The sequence below is a fragment of the Hevea brasiliensis genome, chromosome 11 (genome assembly GCF_030052815.1).
Source record: "Hevea brasiliensis isolate MT/VB/25A 57/8 chromosome 11, ASM3005281v1, whole genome shotgun sequence".
Classification (NCBI taxonomy): Eukaryota; Viridiplantae; Streptophyta; class Magnoliopsida; order Malpighiales; family Euphorbiaceae; genus Hevea; species Hevea brasiliensis.
The window spans coordinates 2,735,152-2,753,893 of NC_079503.1; the positions used below are offsets into that span (position 1 = coordinate 2,735,152).

Sequence of the window (18,742 nt, forward strand, 5' to 3'; positions counted from 1 at the left end):
GTTTCCCTTTATATACAGTTTTTACATTTTTATAGTTGCTGGAACAAATTTAACTTGCTTTGATTTAGTTTGTTGAACAAATTGAATGGATGGTAACTTTGGCTTTTCACTGTTGCTTTACGATTGTGAGCTCCAATTATGCATACTAGTGTCTATTCCTTCTTTACCCACAATTCTTTTCATTTTTTTTTCTATTATATAATTTGCTGTAGTTTTTAGTCCACTGCACAACTTGTACAGTTGTTTATGCAACTCATTTCAAGGTTTTGTATGCTACATAACTTGTGTAGCCTGCTTATACACTTATTTTACAGAACACTCTTACTGCATAATTTATGCAATCTGCTTATGCAACATGCATTATGCACTTTAAGCTGCCAAATCACTGTCCTGTGTCAGGTAACCTTTCACCTTTACTTTTCATTTCACTAATACCTAGTTATTCATTTTTAACTTGAATTTCACTATGCACTACCTTCGACATTGAGGACAAAGTCCAATTTTGAGTTTGGGGGTATGCATTAATGTTTTAATTTTGATTTTTGCACAAAGTTTTCACATTTTAATATAGGAAATAGTAAAAAAAAAAAAAAACATTTCATTCCATTTCATTAGCATACATATACATTGTAAATAGATTGCATAGATTATATTATACATATATACATACATTACACATTATCTAGGAATCATATCATATAGATATTACAAATAGATTTGTTTTACAGAAAGAGCACCTAAACTTGCCGAAATCTGCACGGAAAGAGCACCCAAACTTGCCAAAATCTGCACAACCAACAGCATAACTTATACAGTCTCACGCCTCACTTATGCAACATAACGAGAAGTACTTGGAATTACCAAATTTGCTCAGAATCTGCATAGGAAGCTTGCATAACTTGTGCAATTCTTCATAATAAGCTGGCAGAAGAATTTGTACACATGAATCCCTTCCTCAAACACATCATTTTTAGGGTTATTTGCCAAAAAGTATAAATAGTGCCCTTACCTCATTTTTTGCCATAAGAAGAAAGAGAGCAAGACAGAAAAAGGGGCAGAAAAACAGAGGAGCAATCGACTTCCATTCTTGGGGAGCATAATCCAGCTTCTTCTTCTCTTCTTCACCATTTTCTACATTTCTCTTATCGGGCTCCTTTAGTTTTAGTTTATTTTCATGATTTATTTCCTCTTTTACTTAGAATTTCTTATGTTAAACATGGATTGTGAGTAGTTTTCTTTGATTCTGGAGTAAGGGATGTAATATTTTAGTTATTTTTGTGGATTTAAACTGGGTTAGTCCCAATTTAATGAAATTTATGAGGTTTTATCCATTTCTTGTGTGCTTATTCACATGCTTAATGAAGGGCCCCATTAAGTTATGGTCTTAATCCTGGTTGAAGCACCGAAAGGAGAAAACCAAGTGATAGTTAATCAAAAAATTGGACTTAATTAACTTAGATCTAGAAACACACTAAGGGTTAAGAGGGTTTTAATAGATTGATTAAAGAACTTAATGGGTTTTGGTTAATTTTAACTCTACGAAAGTAGGATTAAGTTAATTAAGGCACTCTTTGTCTCATTCGAAAGAGTTTTCAAAGGATTTTAGAATTAATCTCCTTTAAACCCATAAATTACATGGATTGGGCTAGTTAGGAAAAATCTCAAAATGACTTAAATATGAACCCTTAACTCCAGAATCATCTTTTATCAATTATTACTTGGAATTTTACTTTTGAGTGTTTAGTTTAATCTCATTTTATTAATTTTCATTATTAATATTATCAATTTCTTTATTTTGCGAATTATTAAATTAGTCATTGTTTGAATTTAGTTTTGCATTTTCATACCTTATGCTTCAAATTCCTAAATTTCTTTTATTAATTTGATTAAAATACAATTTTAACATATTTTATTTTACATCAAAAATTCAATTGAAAACACAACTCTCTGTGGGAACAATATCTTTTTCTATAGTACTTGAACGACCCGTGCACTTGTGGTTAAGACACATCACATTAACTTGAAAATTTTTAATTTTTTATTACGACTTTTATTAAATTAAATTTAAGTTCAGTTAGTTTTATGAAAGAAATGAAAGTTTAATGACTTTTATAAAAACACTCATAAAGGCGAGTGGCCGCATGTGGTATTTATCCATATTTTTAACATTCCTTAATTATGAATGAGAGAATTGTTTTCATATATTGAGGTTTGGTTCATGTGGTTGTTTATGTTTAAGGTTTTGGTTTGTCTAGGTAGAATATATATGACATTTTATCATAATCATGAAGATTATATGCTTCTTTGTCTTAATTTGGATTTATTTTTTTCAATAAGAGGATTGGTTAATGAGGAGTGGTACAGGCTAAGGGCATCTCTCTAATCTCTTGAAACATGAGATTATAAATCATGCAAAATTGGATTCTTAGATCTTGGCAAAGTCCAAAATGGAAACTCCGTAGGTAAGAACAGCCCTTCAATTAGATGCAAATTTAAGGGCAACGACCAAGAGGTCTACGCAAATTGATATGCATCAATGCGAGATGGAAAGATTTGACTTTCTTTTATTCTCCAATTTTTTTGGTTTTTATTTTATAATTAAATATATATAAACACAAAAAATATGGGCTTGGCCTTTTACTGCAAAGCCCATGTACAAGGGAGTTTGCCTAATAGCCCATCAACTCAAAACTCTTGCACACTCGTTCAATATTTTCACAAACCATTCGATTTCTATTTTGGCAAGATTCGATTATGAGATTATTAAAAACAAAAAAGAAAAAAAAATATCTAAATTCTATATTTGTAATAGGAAATCATATTAATTAAAATTTCCAAAGCCTAAATATCATAATTTAGTCCAGATAATACTGAATATAAATCCAAAGAAAGGAAAAGAAAATTAATTCCAGAAACTACAAGATTATAGCCTTCATTATTCAAGAGTCATGTCTAACACTGTCTTTTTTTTTTTGTCCCTCATCTCAAACTCATTAGTGCCACTGTCACAGAACTCAGAGAATTGAGGAATATGTGCTTGAGAAGAAACATTCGTCAACCCTGGCAGCTGCATGCTTAGACCAGTAGCGTACTGGGTGATCCCCAGGATTATTCATCATCATCGCATTTGTAGGGGCTTTAAATGGAGACCAAGATCTCTTGCTGCTACACTCACCGCCAAATTGGCTGATTCCCTCACCATTGGTCATCTTCATCATCATCAACATCGGACTATTGAGAGAATCAAGATTAAAAGGAGGCATCTGAGGGAGAGTTTGATGGGATAGATTCACAAAAGACAATGGCTCCTGCTCAAGAACCTCAAACTCCATATTCTTTTGACGCAAGGCGTTAGCGAAAGTTGAAGCCATTGAACTTGATTTAAAACTTTTATTATTGCTGGAGCCTCCTTCATCAATAGAACCAAACATCAAATAATTGTCACCTTTACTCTTCAAAACCCTACTAGTTGCAATTTCAAGCTTTGAACCTAGAACCCCATCAAGTAGAGTGAGTTCATGATACTGCCAAAGATTTAGGCGATTATCCCACGTCGGAAACTTTGCTTTCAAACATGCCTTTCGCAGTTTAGCAATCTCATCATCCAATTTCTTCTGGCGGGCAACAAAAAAACCAGACAAATCTTGGTTTTTCCTTCGCTCATTGCCCATAGATAGGAATCTGTTTATAATGCGCCTCATATCATAGCGATCAGTAGGCCAGGTCTCAACATCGATCGGACGATTATTTAAATTTGGCCCTAGGATGATCACGCAGGCATCTACATCACAAAGAATGCTTAACTCTTGCATTTTCTTGATCAAACCCTTCTTTCTTTTGTGATAGGTTATCATGCGAGACTTCTCATTCATTATCAGTTCCATGTTTAGCTTTCCACGACCCATATCTTGATCTAAGGAGGAAAATTTTTCAAAATATGAAGCACACTAGACAAATAAAATATTCCTATTGAATTACATTAGCAATTCTCTTTCAAGGCAGCTATTTTAGAAGCAAAAATTAGAGATCTAAATTGGATTTTAAGATTAATTTCCTAAAAGTTCAAAGATAAACCAATCTTACACAAACACAAAGCAAAAGCAAAACGATATAATAAAGGCATAAACAATGAACAAAGTTCATAATATAATAAAGAGATAAGAGAGTATAGTAAGAGAAGAACCTTAGATTTTAATGGCCTCCTAAGCTTCTTTGATCTAATTACAGTAGCACAATAATGGAATTGTTCAAGGCCTTTAACTTATAAAGGAGTATTGATTATTGCAGTCTATTAATTATGGAAACAAATCATATACAATGGCTAATTTTCGTACCAAAAAATCCGGAAATTATTACCGTTAATTTCTATAACAAGGTCAGTGTATGTCTCGAACTTTGCCACTTCTAGGCATTGGTAATCGCATAGGAAATGTGTAAACTATTAATATGAGCAATTCCTTCTATTAAATGTGCATTTCATAGATGAGGTTACTATCAAATTTGCATATCAAATTTGCCACTTCAGTGGAGTTAAATTCTGATTAATAAGGAAAGTGAATTATTATTCTTATAACTAGACTGATATATTGGGTATGAAATTAGGTTTATATTTCTTCAAAACACAACCTTAATCTTCCATTCATATTGAAAGGATTTTTCATTCTAATACTACTGATAATAAAATGTTAGATACGCATATATTTTGGTAAGTAATAATGAATTTCATTGGAAAAAGATCAACCAGAACAGAATAAAAAAGGGAATTACCTTTGATGATTCAATATTCATGAAAAAAGCTACAAAATTCTCCTTGCTATACGGCCATTACTTAGCCAATGAGTCAGCTACATTGGTTTTATATAAAATATTCTTAATATATTAGGAAAAAAAGAGAGAGAAATGCTCTAATTAAAAGAGGGAGGTTTAGGTAAAGTAATTGGTGCCTGAGTTAAGATTATTTTTCAGAAAAAAACTATTTCAAATACTTTTAAAAATTAAAGAAATAGTTAAAAAAAAAACTAGATTTCACATAACAAAATTTCAATTTTTATTTAAGAATATATTTTAATATTGTGTTTTCAGAATACAATGATTAACTAATTAATTTCACTAAAATAGAAAAATTAGATAGTACTGTTTTTTAAAATATAGAGACTAATTAATTAATTTTACTAGAATAAAAAGACTAAATAGTCTTTAATAAGCATTGACTAATATAAAATTTTACAAAGAATTAAATAGTTTAATAGAAACAAAATATAAAGACTAAATAATATATTTTTAAAAATATAGAGATTAAATAATTAATTTTATTAAAATATATAGACTAATTAATAATTTTTTATTTATTTATGTAGTTCCATAAATAACCGAAAAAGGAATTGTGGGTGATTAAAGGCCTAGGCTTTTGAAAATTGCATAAGAAAAAGGGGGAAATTCCTTAGGGTATAAGTAGTTAGCTTTATTACGTAGATGAAAGGGGCAAGACATGCAGGCGCGGTATGAATAAGAGAAGACGATCGATCAGAGGTCAGAAGCAATGGATACTCCACACTTTTCTTTGCTCTTTCTTGAACGTGCTATGCTACTTAGGACCACCATTTGCAACTTATATACCTTCTTCTTCTTCTTCTTCATTCATTTCACCATCCCTTGTCCACATGTTATTGAATCATGCACATGGGACTAATTCCAAAGTAAGAGGCTACAGAAATTGCTATTTCAATTGCTCTCTTAATTATTTCACATCAAACATCAGCTGAACTAACAATCAACAATATGATTAAATTATTTGAGGGCGGCGGCAATGAGCCCATGGAATTTTTAAATAAAATCAGGGGTATATTGGTAATTTAAAATTTATAATGATTAAAATTTTAAAAAATACTAATTCAGGAAAAAAAAATTAAAAATAGTATCCCATTAATCCAACAACTATTTTGCTTTAACTCCTTTAATTTCGAGGAGAAGTTTTCTATTATATTAGATTTTTTGACAAATCAATAATAAGAGATCAATTTTAATGTATTCTATTTAAAAAAAAATTCCCATCAATTTATATAATGTGATCAATGAATAATGATTTTTCTTTAATAATTTAAAGAATTTATGCAAAATTTAGAGGTTACGAGCGTGTATATTATTTTAGAAAAAATTGTATGTAATTTCTATTTTTTTTAATCTAACATCAAAGTTTGGGTAGTTGATTAAAAAAATAATTGATATTTGATATTAAAACATTTGAGCTATAAATAAATTTATTAATATGAAAATTTAAGAAATTACGACAATTTTCATATTATAATTTCAATTCTCAATTGAAAAATGTTGTTAATTTTGATATTATATTTATATTGATGAGACATATTTATAAATATTAACAATAAAATTATTATGTAATATTTTAGAAAATAAAAAAAAATTATTGTAATATACCTTTGATAATTTATTTCATTCTGCAAGAATAATTATATATATATATATATATATATATATATATATATATATATATATATATATATATGTATGTGTGTGTGTGTGTGATACAGTCATTGTTGTGATGAGAACATTGAAAATTAAGTAATTTCCATACCCTAATTGAAAGAAAAAAAGAAAGGTAAATATCAAAAAAATATATCGAAAGCTGAAAATTTTTAAATTAGAATAACTAAATCATTCTATTTTTATTTATGGAATGGTTTTATCATGTATATATATTTCAATGAACCATGAGATAGTAAAAAATGAATAAATAGAAGATGATGATTGAAGTTGATGGAAAGAAAGGGTGGCCATATTTCCTTTGTTTGGATGTCCTAACAAGGAATTGTGGAAGAAAAGGATATAATACGCTTCTCTCTTTATAGGGTGGAGAGGAAGAACAAGAAGAAGAACCAAAGAGAGAGAGTTCCAACTTCCATGGGTTGAGGATGAGATAGTACATATGATGGGCAGACATAAAGAGAAGACTTCTCTACAACTCCCAATGCTGGCTTTTCTTCTGCAATTTGTCTCCCTCCACTTGGAATCTCAACGTACGATGAAGAATCTTCTCAAGAGACCTATTCCAATATCTATGTGCACTAAAAAGAATATCCTCGATGCAACAAAGCATTGGTTCTCAGTTGGCACACTGGAAACTTGAGAGCTGTACGTTAATGGGAACCACACCAAGTTGAGTGGAGAATGCCTTAGAGATTCTCTCTTTTATTGGTACACCATTTTAATTCACATTTCCTTCGAGCAAATCATTTTTTTTTTCCTTGTCATTGGCTCCACAGGCCCAGGTCATCATCAGTATGAATATGAATTCCCATTAATTATGGCGAGTTGTCCCCTTCTTTCTGAACTCGAGAGAAGACAGAAAAGAGTCACTTCAATGGTCTATAAAAATAAGGCTAGGTGGATCTTAGTTTTTGGTTTAATGTTATTGCAATACTTTAATATTTGTATAAAAAGCTCCACTTCCTAAGAGAATGAAATAATTAACTGTCATATTAAATATTTGCATATAAATTTATGCAATTTAGATATATACATTGATTACACGATAAAGAAAAAAATAAAAGTAAAAGTTAATATTTTTAACATTCCTTAATCATGAATGAGAGAATTGTTTATATATATTGAGGTTTGGTTCATGTAGTTGTTTATGTTTAAGGTTTTGGTTTGTCTAGGTAGAATATATATGACAATTTATCATAATCATAAAGATTAAATGCTTCTTTTTTTTAATTTGCATTTATTTTTTTCAATAAGAAGAGTGGTAAAGGTTAAGGGCATCTCTCTAATCTCTTGAATATGAAACATAAGATTATAAATCATGCAAAATTGGATTCTTAGATCTTGGCCAATTCCAAAATGGAAACTCCGTAGGTAAGAACAGCTCTTCAATCAGATGCAAATTTAAGGGCAACGACCAAGAGGCCTACGCACATTGATATGCGTGGTAAGTCAATGCGAGATGGAAAGATTTGACTTTTCTTTTATTCTCCAATTTTTTTTGGTTTTTATTTTATAATTAAATATATATAAAGCCCAAAAAATATGAGCTTGGCCTTTTACTGCAAAGCCCATGTACAGGGGAGTTTGCCTAATAGCCCATCAAACTCAAAACCCTTGCACACTCATTCAATATTTTCACAAACCATTCGATTTCTATTTTGGCAAGTTTCGAATATGATATTAAAAAAAAAAGAAAAAAAATCTAAATTCTATATTTGTAATAGGAAATCATATTAATTAAAATTTCCAAAGCCTAAATATCATAATTTACTCCAGATAATACTGAATATAAATCCAAAGAAAGGAAAGGAAAAGAAAATTAATTCCAGAAACTGCAAGATTATAGCCTTCATGATTCAAGAGTCATGTCTAACACTGTCTTTTTTTTTTTTCAGTTTCTCATCTCAAACTCATTAGTGTCATAGAACTCAGAGAATTGAGGAATATGTGCTTGAGAAGAAACATTCGTCAACCCTGTCAGCTGCATGCTTAGACCAGTAGCTTAATGCGTGATCCCTAGGATTATTCATCATCATCGCATTTGTAGAGGCTTTAAATGAAGACCAAGATCTCTTGCTGCTACACTCACCGCCAAATTGGCTGATTCCCTCACCATTGGTCATCATCATCATCAACATGGGTCTATTGAGAGAATCAAGATTAAAAGGAAGCATCTGAGGGAGAGCTTGATGAGATAGATTCACAAAAGATAATGGCTCCTGCTTAAGAACCATATTCTTTTGACGCAAGGCGTTAGCGAAAGTTGAAGCCATTGAACTTGATTTAAAACTTTTATTATTGCTGGAGCCTCCTTCATCAATAGAACCAAACATCAAATAATTGTCACCTTTACTCTTCAAAACCCTACTAGCTGCAATTTCAAGCTTAGAACCTAGAACTCCATCAAGTAGAGTGAGTTCAAGATAATGCCTCAGGTTTAGGCGATCATCCCACGTCGGAAACTTTGCTTTAAAACATGCCTTTCGAAGTTTAACAATCTCATCATCCAATTTCTTCTGGCGGGCAACGAAAAAACTAGAAAAATCTTGGTTTTTCTTTCGCTCATTGCCCATAGATAGGAATCTGTTTACAATGCGCCTCATATCATAGCGTTCAGTAGGCCAGGTCTCAACATCGATCGGACGATTATTGACATTTGGCCCTAGGATGATCACGCAGGCATCTACATCACAAAGAATGCTTAACTCTTGCATTTTCTTGATCAAACCCTTCTTTCTTTTGTGATAGGTTATCATGCGAGACTTCTCATTCATTATCAGTTCCATGTTTAGCTTTCCACGACCCATATCTTGATCTAAGGTGGAAAATTTTTCAAAATATGAAGCACACTAGACAAATAAAATATTCCTATTGAATTACATTAGCAATTCTCTTTCAAGGCAGCTATTTTAGAAGCAAAAATTAGAGATCTAAATTGGATTTTAAGATTAATTTCCTAAAAGTTCAAAGATAAATCAATCTTACACAAACACAAGGCAAAAACAAAACGATATAATAAAGGCATAAACAATGAACGAAGTTCATAATATAATAAAGAGATAAGAGAGTATAGTAAGAGAAGAACCTTAGATTTTAATGGCCTCCTAAGCTTCTTTGATCTAATTACAGTAGCAAAATAATGGAATTGTTCAAGGCCTTTAATTTATAAAGGAGTATTGATTATTGCAGTCTATTAATTATGGAAACAAATCATATACAATGGCTAATTTTCGTACCAAAAAACCAGGAAATTATTACCGTTAATTTCTATAACAAGGTCAGTGTATGTCTCCAACTTTGCCACTTCTAGGTATTAGTAATAGCATAGGAAAAGTGTAAACTATTAATATGAGCAATTCCCTCTATTAAATGTGCATGTCATAGATGAAGTTACTATCAAATTTGCATATCAAATTTGCCACTTCAGTGGAGTTAAATTCTGATTAATAAGGAAAGTGAATTATTATTCTTATAACTAGACTAATCTGTTGGGTATGAAGATAGGGTTATATTTCTTCAAAACACAACCTTAATCTTCCATTCATATTGAAAGGATTTTTCATTCTAATACTACTGATAAGAAAATGTTAGATGCGCATATATTTTGGTAAGTAATAATGAATTTCATTGAAAAAAGATCAACCAGAACAGAATAAAAAAGGGAATTACCTTTGGTGATTCAATATTCATGAAAAAAGATACAAAATTCTCCTTGCTATACGGCCATTACTTAGCCAATGAGTCAGCTACATTGGTTTTACATAAAATATTCTTAATATATTAGGAAAAAAGAGAGAGAAATGCTCTAATTAAAAAAAAGGGAGGTTTAGGTAAAGTAATTGGCGCCTGAGTTAAAATTATTTTTCAGAAAAAAAAAAACTATTTCAAGTACTTTCAAAAATTACAGAAATAGTTTAAAAAATTATTTTTTTTATTTTAATATTTTTATGATTAAAATTTATAAAATTTAATTTTTAAATTATTTTTTAATAAGTAATTTTTTTCAATAACAATGCCAAAAATAATGCCAAACAAGTCTTAGTTTATAGGAGATGAAATAAGATATATATCCCATATATATAATTAATAAAACAGAGAATATTTGAAAACAGAAAATCAGGACAAAGAGTATAATACTAAAATCTGAAAACAGCATTTAAATTTTCATTATAATAATGGCCAACTCCCTATGAAATAAAAAAAAAGAAAATTGAATTCCACAAATTGTGGATCAATTAATTGGCCTAAAACATCGTTTAACCAGAAATAGTCGTTAAAAAAAAAGTAATTGACTAAATTGGTTATTAATCGCTTTAACAATTAATCGATTCAATTTGTTGTAATAAAATTAATGGCTAATTTATTTTATAATTGATTAATATTAGCAATTGTTTTAATAATAACAAAATCAATTACAAATAGTAATTAATTACTAAATTAATTAATTTTAAAAGAATAAAATTTTTTTGGAAAACTTTATTGGATTTGTCTTGCCATATCATATGTTATTCATCCTAAACTTTATGGAATTTTTAGTCTATTTATTACTACATGATAATGTAATTTTAGTTGGAAACTTAAAATTTCATAGAAGTATAATGATTATTCAATACAAAGACTCAATCGATTATGATAAAGAAAATACATTGCAGGACTCGTTTATTTTACTTACACATGCTTTCTATTTATTTTATTTGAGTATAAATTAAATTTAAAATTAATCTATTATAAATTTAAAATATAAATATATAAAATTTATAAATAAAATAAACGGATCTCATCCTCTATTTTGTAATTTGTATCTCTAAAATTGGCTAGATAACTAGTTAAAGAAATGTTATTGGATGGGACTGGGCCTAAACGATGTGCTGCACTGCAGGGACCAAAAAGAGGTACACGCTTGGATATTCAGGCCCATCTAGCCCAGTCCAACTCATTTCCCCTTCTCTTTTCTTAAATTTATAAAACTAATATCAAGCAGGAATTTAAGCGCAAGCCAATATGGATATGGTTTGCTCTTCACAGTCAAACTAAAATTTACTTTGGGCAACCTTCAATAAGCCTCTCAATTCAGATAATTACATGATTTAATTAAATGATAAGAAATTCCTTGATTCTTTCTGTATTCTACTTTACCTAAATTGATAAAGACAGTATTTATGATGTGACCAATTTCTCTCATCAAGATGACTTTTATGTAGAAGTGAAGAATAATTAATAAAGCTTTTTTTTTTTGAATGGGAGATTGGGAGAATAGAGATGATAATCTAAAAGTATATACTTCCGTCATTGTACTTTATACTGTTTTTGTTTAGAAAAAATTTCGCATTCTATATTTTATGGAAAGATAATAACAAGCAAATTGATTACACAAAACAATCGCCAAACCAGAGGCACAAATCTATGAACAGAGAGAATATGATAATTAATTGATGATTAAACAGAAAAAGAGAAAAGGGAATGGAAGGGAAAATATTTGAAAAAAAAAAAAATTAATGACAACCTGAAATATTATCAGAAATTCCCAGTTGCTCTCCATGAAAGGAGAAAAGTCTATGATCTCTGTGAAGGCAGCCTAATTTGCCTGGAATTCACACTGCGTGGGGATCTAGGTGGACCAAAGAATTCTGCGTACATGTCCATGAAGAACTTGTCTACAATGTCCAGATAGGCAGGGCAAGTCAGGCGAGAATAATAATGGCGAACCTCTTCTACGTCCAGGACATGATCCACATTGCTAATATCCATCATCTCTAGCTCTTTTAGCTTCTGTGCCACCAACCAACCCCTTCCCTGATCTCTTGTATCCTTATAATTTGAACTATTTTCCTGCCATCTTTTCCCTGCGTGAAAATCCTTCACTTTGTTTTTATGATTATAATTGTAGTCCTCTCCTCTTTTTATCTGATAATCCTTGACAGGAATTGCCTTGGAAAACTTCATGAAACTTCCCTTTAGCTCATCATTTTCTTGTTTGATTGGTGATGATGGTGGTGTTCTTTTCTTCTTGCTTCTTCTCTTTGCTTTCCCCTCACTGGTGTCCCACCGGTCGTTGAAGTCATTGTAGAACGTGTCCAAATCTTTGGTGTTGAAGCTTCTTTGGACATTCATATCGGTGGCGAGATGACTGTAAGAACATGGATTATTATAAGGGGAGGTTTTGGGCATCCTCTGGTAAGAACCACCAGAAAATAAAGACTTGAAGCTTTCTAGGGATTTCTGGAAGAACTTTTTGGTGTTGGATAAGGAATTTCTAAGAAGCAGCATTGGTGCGTGGTGGTATGTAACTTTATAATTCAGTGGTTCTTGGTGGGGGTAAGTAAGCAACAGAAACTAAGATATCTCTCTGTATCTTTTCTTGGCGTCTTTTGGTGGTGATGATCTCAGTGAAGATTTCTTTATAGAGATAAGAGAGATAGAGGAGCCATGAAGGTTTCTTGAAGTTGTTACTAAGAGAAAAGAAAAGAAAATTTCCTGGCCAGCTCCCTCTGTCTTGACACGCTCCTTTTGCCTTCCTAGCGTTTTGTTCTTGCAATCTAATGGAGTCCCCACTCTCCCTCTCGACGAAGATAACAAAGAAATGGCAAAGTTTGCGAAGGTTTCTTGGCTAATTATTATTATAAGACGGTTTCGTCACTTTTACTTTTGGTGGTGGAGTTGGTATGTTGGCACTTTAGGAGAAAGGAAGGAGCGGATGTGGTTGTTGAACCGAGTCTTTCCATCTATTCTCTACCTCTAGCGGCTTGCCGGTGTGCGTTCTATTGGCTTGTGGCCTACAAACCCTATTGTACGTATCCATATACATACATTAATTTATAGCATAATTAAATGTAACATTAAATATTAAAATCGTTTATAAGTTGAAATTATAATCAATAGCCAGTGAAACCAACCCTATGTGTTTTACCTAGGCAGAGGCCACCCAGGCAATAGAGGTCAGTCTTACTTACTTAGGTGTAGGCAGTTCAATCATTTGAGGGTCTCTGCTAATTAAATTGGCTTTTTTCCTAATTCATTGTCTGATATTAAAAGTTCTGCTTGAGGAATTATAAGATAATGGACAATCCCACAAGAGGACAAATTCCCGTGAATCACGGAATGGCTGGACTTGCCCTAATCTACATCTTTTGATTAAGTCAAATCCATCACTAATTATCCAACAAAAAATCATAATAGTTTGAGAGTGGTATTATCAAAACCTAATACCCATTAATTTTGAAGATATTATCAAAGAATGCAAAAGTTTGAAACTATTATTATTGTGTCTGCTTTGTGCTAAAAGTGTTGGGGTCACTGGGAATCCTTGGAAGCCTCGCTCTCTTTATTCATTAATTTATTCTTTAATTTAGAAGGAAATCTTTCCCATTCAAACTTCTTTGGTATCGAAACTCAATTTTACACCAAAGATTTGAGATATCAGTTGTCACCTGTCTGTCGTTCAAGCCTAATAAATACCAAGAAACTATGTAGAGAAAGCAATTAAGAGAGAGAGAGAGAGAGATAAGAAATTCTACTCGTGAATGATTAGTTACTTGATTTCTCAGAAACCCAATAAAGGCTTTAATTATTGCTTCTGGAAAGTTACAATTAAACATGCATTGGTTGACAGCAGGCCTTCTTCAGGATAACCCTTCTTTCACCTTACCATTACAGAAAATCTCGTCAGGAAATTGCATTGCAACTTTCGCATTCGTCAAGATTCAAGAATTGTTCACACTGGGATAGCTCTAAAAAGAGTTCTATTTCTATAAAAATTAGTTTCTTTGTATCAGAGAGGTCACCGTATGTTACCGTTAATTGAGCACCAAAAATATACTGGTTTTGAAAGTTAAAAAAGAAAAGTAAAATGGCGGCTAGAGCGGAGGGTTAATGGAGGACAAGCGAATGAGGATGATGATGACTAGGGAGCGGTTAAGGTCTACGAGATAGGGACAGCTCTAAAGCTTTCATAATGGTTGACCAATGGCAACTGCCCACGCGTTTTAGGGTTTGGAACTAGTCTCCATCTCAAGTAACCAGAGCCTCTAACCTAATCCATTGGAACCGGCGTTCTTACGGCTCCTCACTTGTTAGCCCACCTGCTTCCTTTATTACTATTTTTTTTTTCCTCCAATTCTTCTAACTACTCCCTCACATTTTTCAAGCTGTTTTAGATTAGTGGTCTCATATTGCTATTCTCATTTTACAGGAAAATGAATTTAATAAATTTTTAATTAAATATTTATATCAAAAATTAATACTATATAATTAAAATATATAAATAATTATATAAATATTTAATTTAAAAATTATTGTATTTATTATTAAAAAGAATAATCACAAATATCATTAAATTAATTTTATGTAAACTATAAAACAAATACGAAAGGATACTTGATAAATTAAAAAAATTATTATTTTTATATAAAATCAAATTTACAATAATTGTATCATTATAAAAATCTGGTTGCGTAGCCAAGGGCCAAGGTTATGTTAAAAAACGAAGCCCAAAACAAGTGGATGAAATTAAATGAGAGGGAGAGAATGGGAGGGGGCTCAAGAACCCAAAAAATGCGAGTATTAATTGAGACTGCCAAACCCAGCCCAGCAGACTGGCGACCAACCATTGCATATCCTATTTGGGTACTGCGTTGCCTTGTCAATTTTCTCATCAATTCGAAAGGGACGACCTAGATTATTACAAAAGGAACCTCATCACTGATTTCTCACTTATCATACAAGAGAGTAAAGAAGAAACTTCCAATCAATACCTTCTCCCTTCATATGTGAACGAAACATAGCCATCGAGCCCAGATTCTAGCAGCGAAAGCAGCTAGATACTTAGCACAGTGCCCAATATGTTGCAAGTTTTGGGCTCACATTCTCTCTGCGCCACTCCTACCACCTCTCCAGTCTCCACCTATTTTCCTTCTCATTCCATTATGTCTTCTCTCAGGATTTCAATTTTTAAGCAACCCCCATTTGCTTGAAATTGACATATGACTGTTTTTAGGAAACTATATTAGATATGATACATCAGTTTCATATACCCTTTTTCTGGATTGGAAGGAAAGTGTCTCAGTCCTCTCCCCCTCTCCTACCCCTAATTAGTCATTTGCCCCCACATGCTACAAAATTATTTTCCAATCATAATAGGACACAAGTTCTCTTCAATTTATATATATATATATATATATATATATATATATTGCTTGGATGATACTGGAACAACACTATACTACAAAAGTAAAACTCTGTCCAATGCTAGGGTGGTGGGGGTGGGTTGTGTTGTGTATTGCTTTTGTCTTGCCTGTTTTCCATGTAACGGGAACAAATGAATTATAATTATTAATTTGATTTGGTTAATACTACAACAAAAATAGATGAACCTAACACATAATGACAATTTTTTAGTATCTTTTATGTGTTTAGCAAATGAAATTTGTCCCTTTTATATATATATATATTTACCAACAAGTCACAAAATTTTAAGTATATGGGTCTTTGTCCATAGGCATCATGCCAATCATACGTCAATTTTATTAATATTATACAATAAATTTTCAAATGTATTATGTTTCTTCTTTGTTTTTCAATTTCCATTGTATGATACAGACGAATCATCAAAGATCATTTAGTCTCTTATACGCTTCAGCCAGTAGACATAACAATCAATGTGCGTCTAATTTTTTTCTTGTAACATACATATGAAGCCAAAGGGATTACTTGAATAATTAATGGCTCATGATGATTGGTATAAGCATCTTCTGCTTGTGATCAAACTCATCATATAAGCTTTCTCTAATTAACTTTTCTTGTCGATTCTGGCTGGATTCGAAGCAATAGTTTATAAAATAGTAATCTGTAAGTTATTTTGCCATGTCAAGAAATAGTATTTCTTGCAAGTTTTATATTTTTCTGATATCAATAGAGTATCTTATTATTAAAGAAACGTTATATATAGTGAAATTCAGACTTGAGATTTTATCATATAAAACGATTTTAGTACTACTGAATTGAAGCTGTAATGTAGCTAATTAATTTATGAAGATTTTATTATTATTTTTTTTTTCTGTTTTCTATCTGCAATTTGTATTCAGATCAGAAAAGGTCCCCCATCCCTACCTTGCAAGCTTTTCTCTAGCTAAAAAGTCTAAAAGGTTAAGGGAACAAACATCAAACAGCTCTTACATTTTTATTTCTATCAGCAATCTTTTCCTTTTTTTTTCTTCTTTTTTAACCCTCTCCTTCTGATAGGACTCAACAATCTTTTTTAAAAGAAGCACAGAAACTCCTACAAACTTTTTATATCAAAATCAAAAGAATTTCTCATTTTCTTCTCCATCTTTTCAAAACCCAGTTCTCCCAGTCCAAGATCAAAGTAAAAATGGAAAGCAGAATAACACCAAGAAATGAGACAGGATCAATAGAGAAGATATTCTGTTGAAAAAGAAAAGCAGAACCTACGGAGAGAATGGAAAGATAATCCATTGTCACACTTTCAATCATAGTTAATATTAGAACTCTAAACTACAAGATAACAGAAAACGAACTACAGTTATCTTCATTAAGACCAGGAAGAGAACAAGGCCTCCCAAATCTCTGTGAAGACCTCAATAATAATACTATGATGATGAGAAGAGTTCAAGGACAGGAAACACTGCAATAGCTGCTTAAGATCCTTAGATGCGAATATCTGCTTTTCAACGATCATCTCCACCATTGATGTCCTGAAATCATTGTATGGATCACTAGAACTCTTCACCACTGCAAAACTTTCCTTCACTTTTCCATGCAAGGGGAAAAAACCCATTTGAGAACTTTTAGAGGCAACCCTTCCTCGGCGAGAACTGTACTTCTTGCGGCGAGAACGGTGGCTGTGAGATCCTGATGAATCTGAGGAGAGACTTCGTGAAGAAAAAAGCGTTTCTGACTCTCCTTCTCTCTCGTCCTCGTCTTCCTCGCTGCTAAACCAATAGCTACCTTCAAAATATTCAGTATCTTGAGAAGACGAGGTAAACAGACTAATGTCCCTCCTATTGCTCTTCAAATGCGTGTTGTTCTTTTTCTTTTTCCTGTTTTTCACTGATCTCGAACTCTTCTTTTTCTCTTTGAAACTAAATTCATTGTGGAATGGATTCAAAGGAGAAGCAGGCGACGCAGGAGGACAACTGTTTCCAATTGTATTATTTGCCGATATAAAAGGAGTATATCGTGCAGATATTTTTTGCCTGGGGAAGATTGAGTCGGTGATGGTTTTGGCTGTTGTTTCAGGGCATTTGGGTCTACAAATGGAAGGATAAGGTCGAGGCTTAGGAGGCAAAGACTCCATCACATGGAAATGGAAGTAGTCCTTGTGGCTTTGAGGGGAAAAAACAGCTTTTTCGACCACGTCCGATAAGTTTCTGGTACGACACGAGCCAAAGGAACCGCGAAACATGCGAGAGATTCGCATCTTGAATCGGCTTTCCATTAGAGACACACAGAGAGAAAGGGAGAGAGCTTATCTGCGACAGGTTTTTTGAAGAGGGAGGGAGGGAGGGAGGGAGGGAACATAAATACAGTAGCAAGAACTAGTGCAAATGGAATAAGGAATAATGATATATTAATAAGTAGGTCTATGATACTTTTTGCTGTTCTTTCGTCTTTCTCCTTTTGTCTGATATATGTGGCTATCATAGGCTAGTTTAAGGCTGCAGAAGATGCACTAGGTTAATTATTAATTAATTGACAAATTATATAACATATTCAAAGTATATGTTTCTTCACTCGTTTACTTATCAAATTTACTTTTTACAATTTAGGTATAACTTTTAAGATAATATTTAATTCTATTTTTAATTGAGTCAAAATTTTATTTTTTTTATTTGTATTATTTAATAGCATAATAATTTTAAATTGTTTAAAGGCTAATGAGAGATTGAGAAAGTGATAAGGTTACCCTCTAAATTTTTTTAGAGATTAAAAAATAATTTTAATTAGGACTAATAAAATGATGATATTATTTTTATATTTAACACTTAATTCAATAATTAATTTTAGTTAATATTTAATAACTAATAGAATAATTGATAGCTATTCAAATAATTAGTAATTACTAAGTAGATAATATGAGTAAATAGAATTTTATAAAAAGTTTATATATATATATTAAAATTTAATATTTTGGATACACCCAATGATTTTTCTAACTAATTGTTACAAAATTTTCATTATAAATATATGCTACTTTATTTTGAATTTAAAGAATATTTGTTGA

The 18,742-nt window shown here is 31.6% G+C and overlaps 4 protein-coding genes across 4 annotated transcripts; all 4 read right to left on the bottom strand.

The window, feature by feature from the left end:
- Window positions 1-2,821: 2,821 nt before the first annotated feature.
- On the bottom strand, window positions 2,822-4,321 carry LOC110671821 (agamous-like MADS-box protein AP3). Its single transcript, XM_021834408.2, has 2 exons — window positions 4,184-4,321; window positions 2,822-3,913 (listed from the first exon to the last, which is right to left on the bottom strand). The coding sequence occupies exon 2, from the start codon at window positions 3,903-3,905 to the stop codon at window positions 3,015-3,017; it is 891 nt and encodes a 296-aa protein (XP_021690100.2). The 5' UTR covers window positions 3,906-3,913; window positions 4,184-4,321; the 3' UTR covers window positions 2,822-3,014.
- Window positions 4,322-8,253: 3,932 nt separating this feature from the next.
- Window positions 8,254-10,315, bottom strand: LOC110671786 (agamous-like MADS-box protein AGL82). The gene is made up of 2 exons (XM_021834354.2): window positions 9,590-10,315; window positions 8,254-9,319 (listed from the first exon to the last, which is right to left on the bottom strand). Exon 2 carries the CDS (start codon window positions 9,309-9,311, stop codon window positions 8,433-8,435), a length of 879 nt encoding a protein of 292 aa, XP_021690046.2. The 5' UTR covers window positions 9,312-9,319; window positions 9,590-10,315; the 3' UTR covers window positions 8,254-8,432.
- A 1,591-nt stretch (window positions 10,316-11,906) lies between these two features.
- Window positions 11,907-13,282, bottom strand: LOC110671795 (uncharacterized). Its single transcript, XM_021834363.2, has one exon. The coding sequence runs from the start codon at window positions 12,769-12,771 to the stop codon at window positions 12,058-12,060; it is 714 nt and encodes a 237-aa protein (XP_021690055.2). The 5' UTR covers window positions 12,772-13,282; the 3' UTR covers window positions 11,907-12,057.
- A 3,461-nt stretch (window positions 13,283-16,743) lies between these two features.
- LOC110671796 (transcription repressor OFP8) lies at window positions 16,744-18,021 on the bottom strand. The gene has a single exon (XM_021834364.2). It carries the CDS (start codon window positions 17,954-17,956, stop codon window positions 17,051-17,053), a length of 906 nt encoding a protein of 301 aa, XP_021690056.2. The 5' UTR covers window positions 17,957-18,021; the 3' UTR covers window positions 16,744-17,050.
- Between the last annotated feature and the right edge of the window lie 721 nt (window positions 18,022-18,742).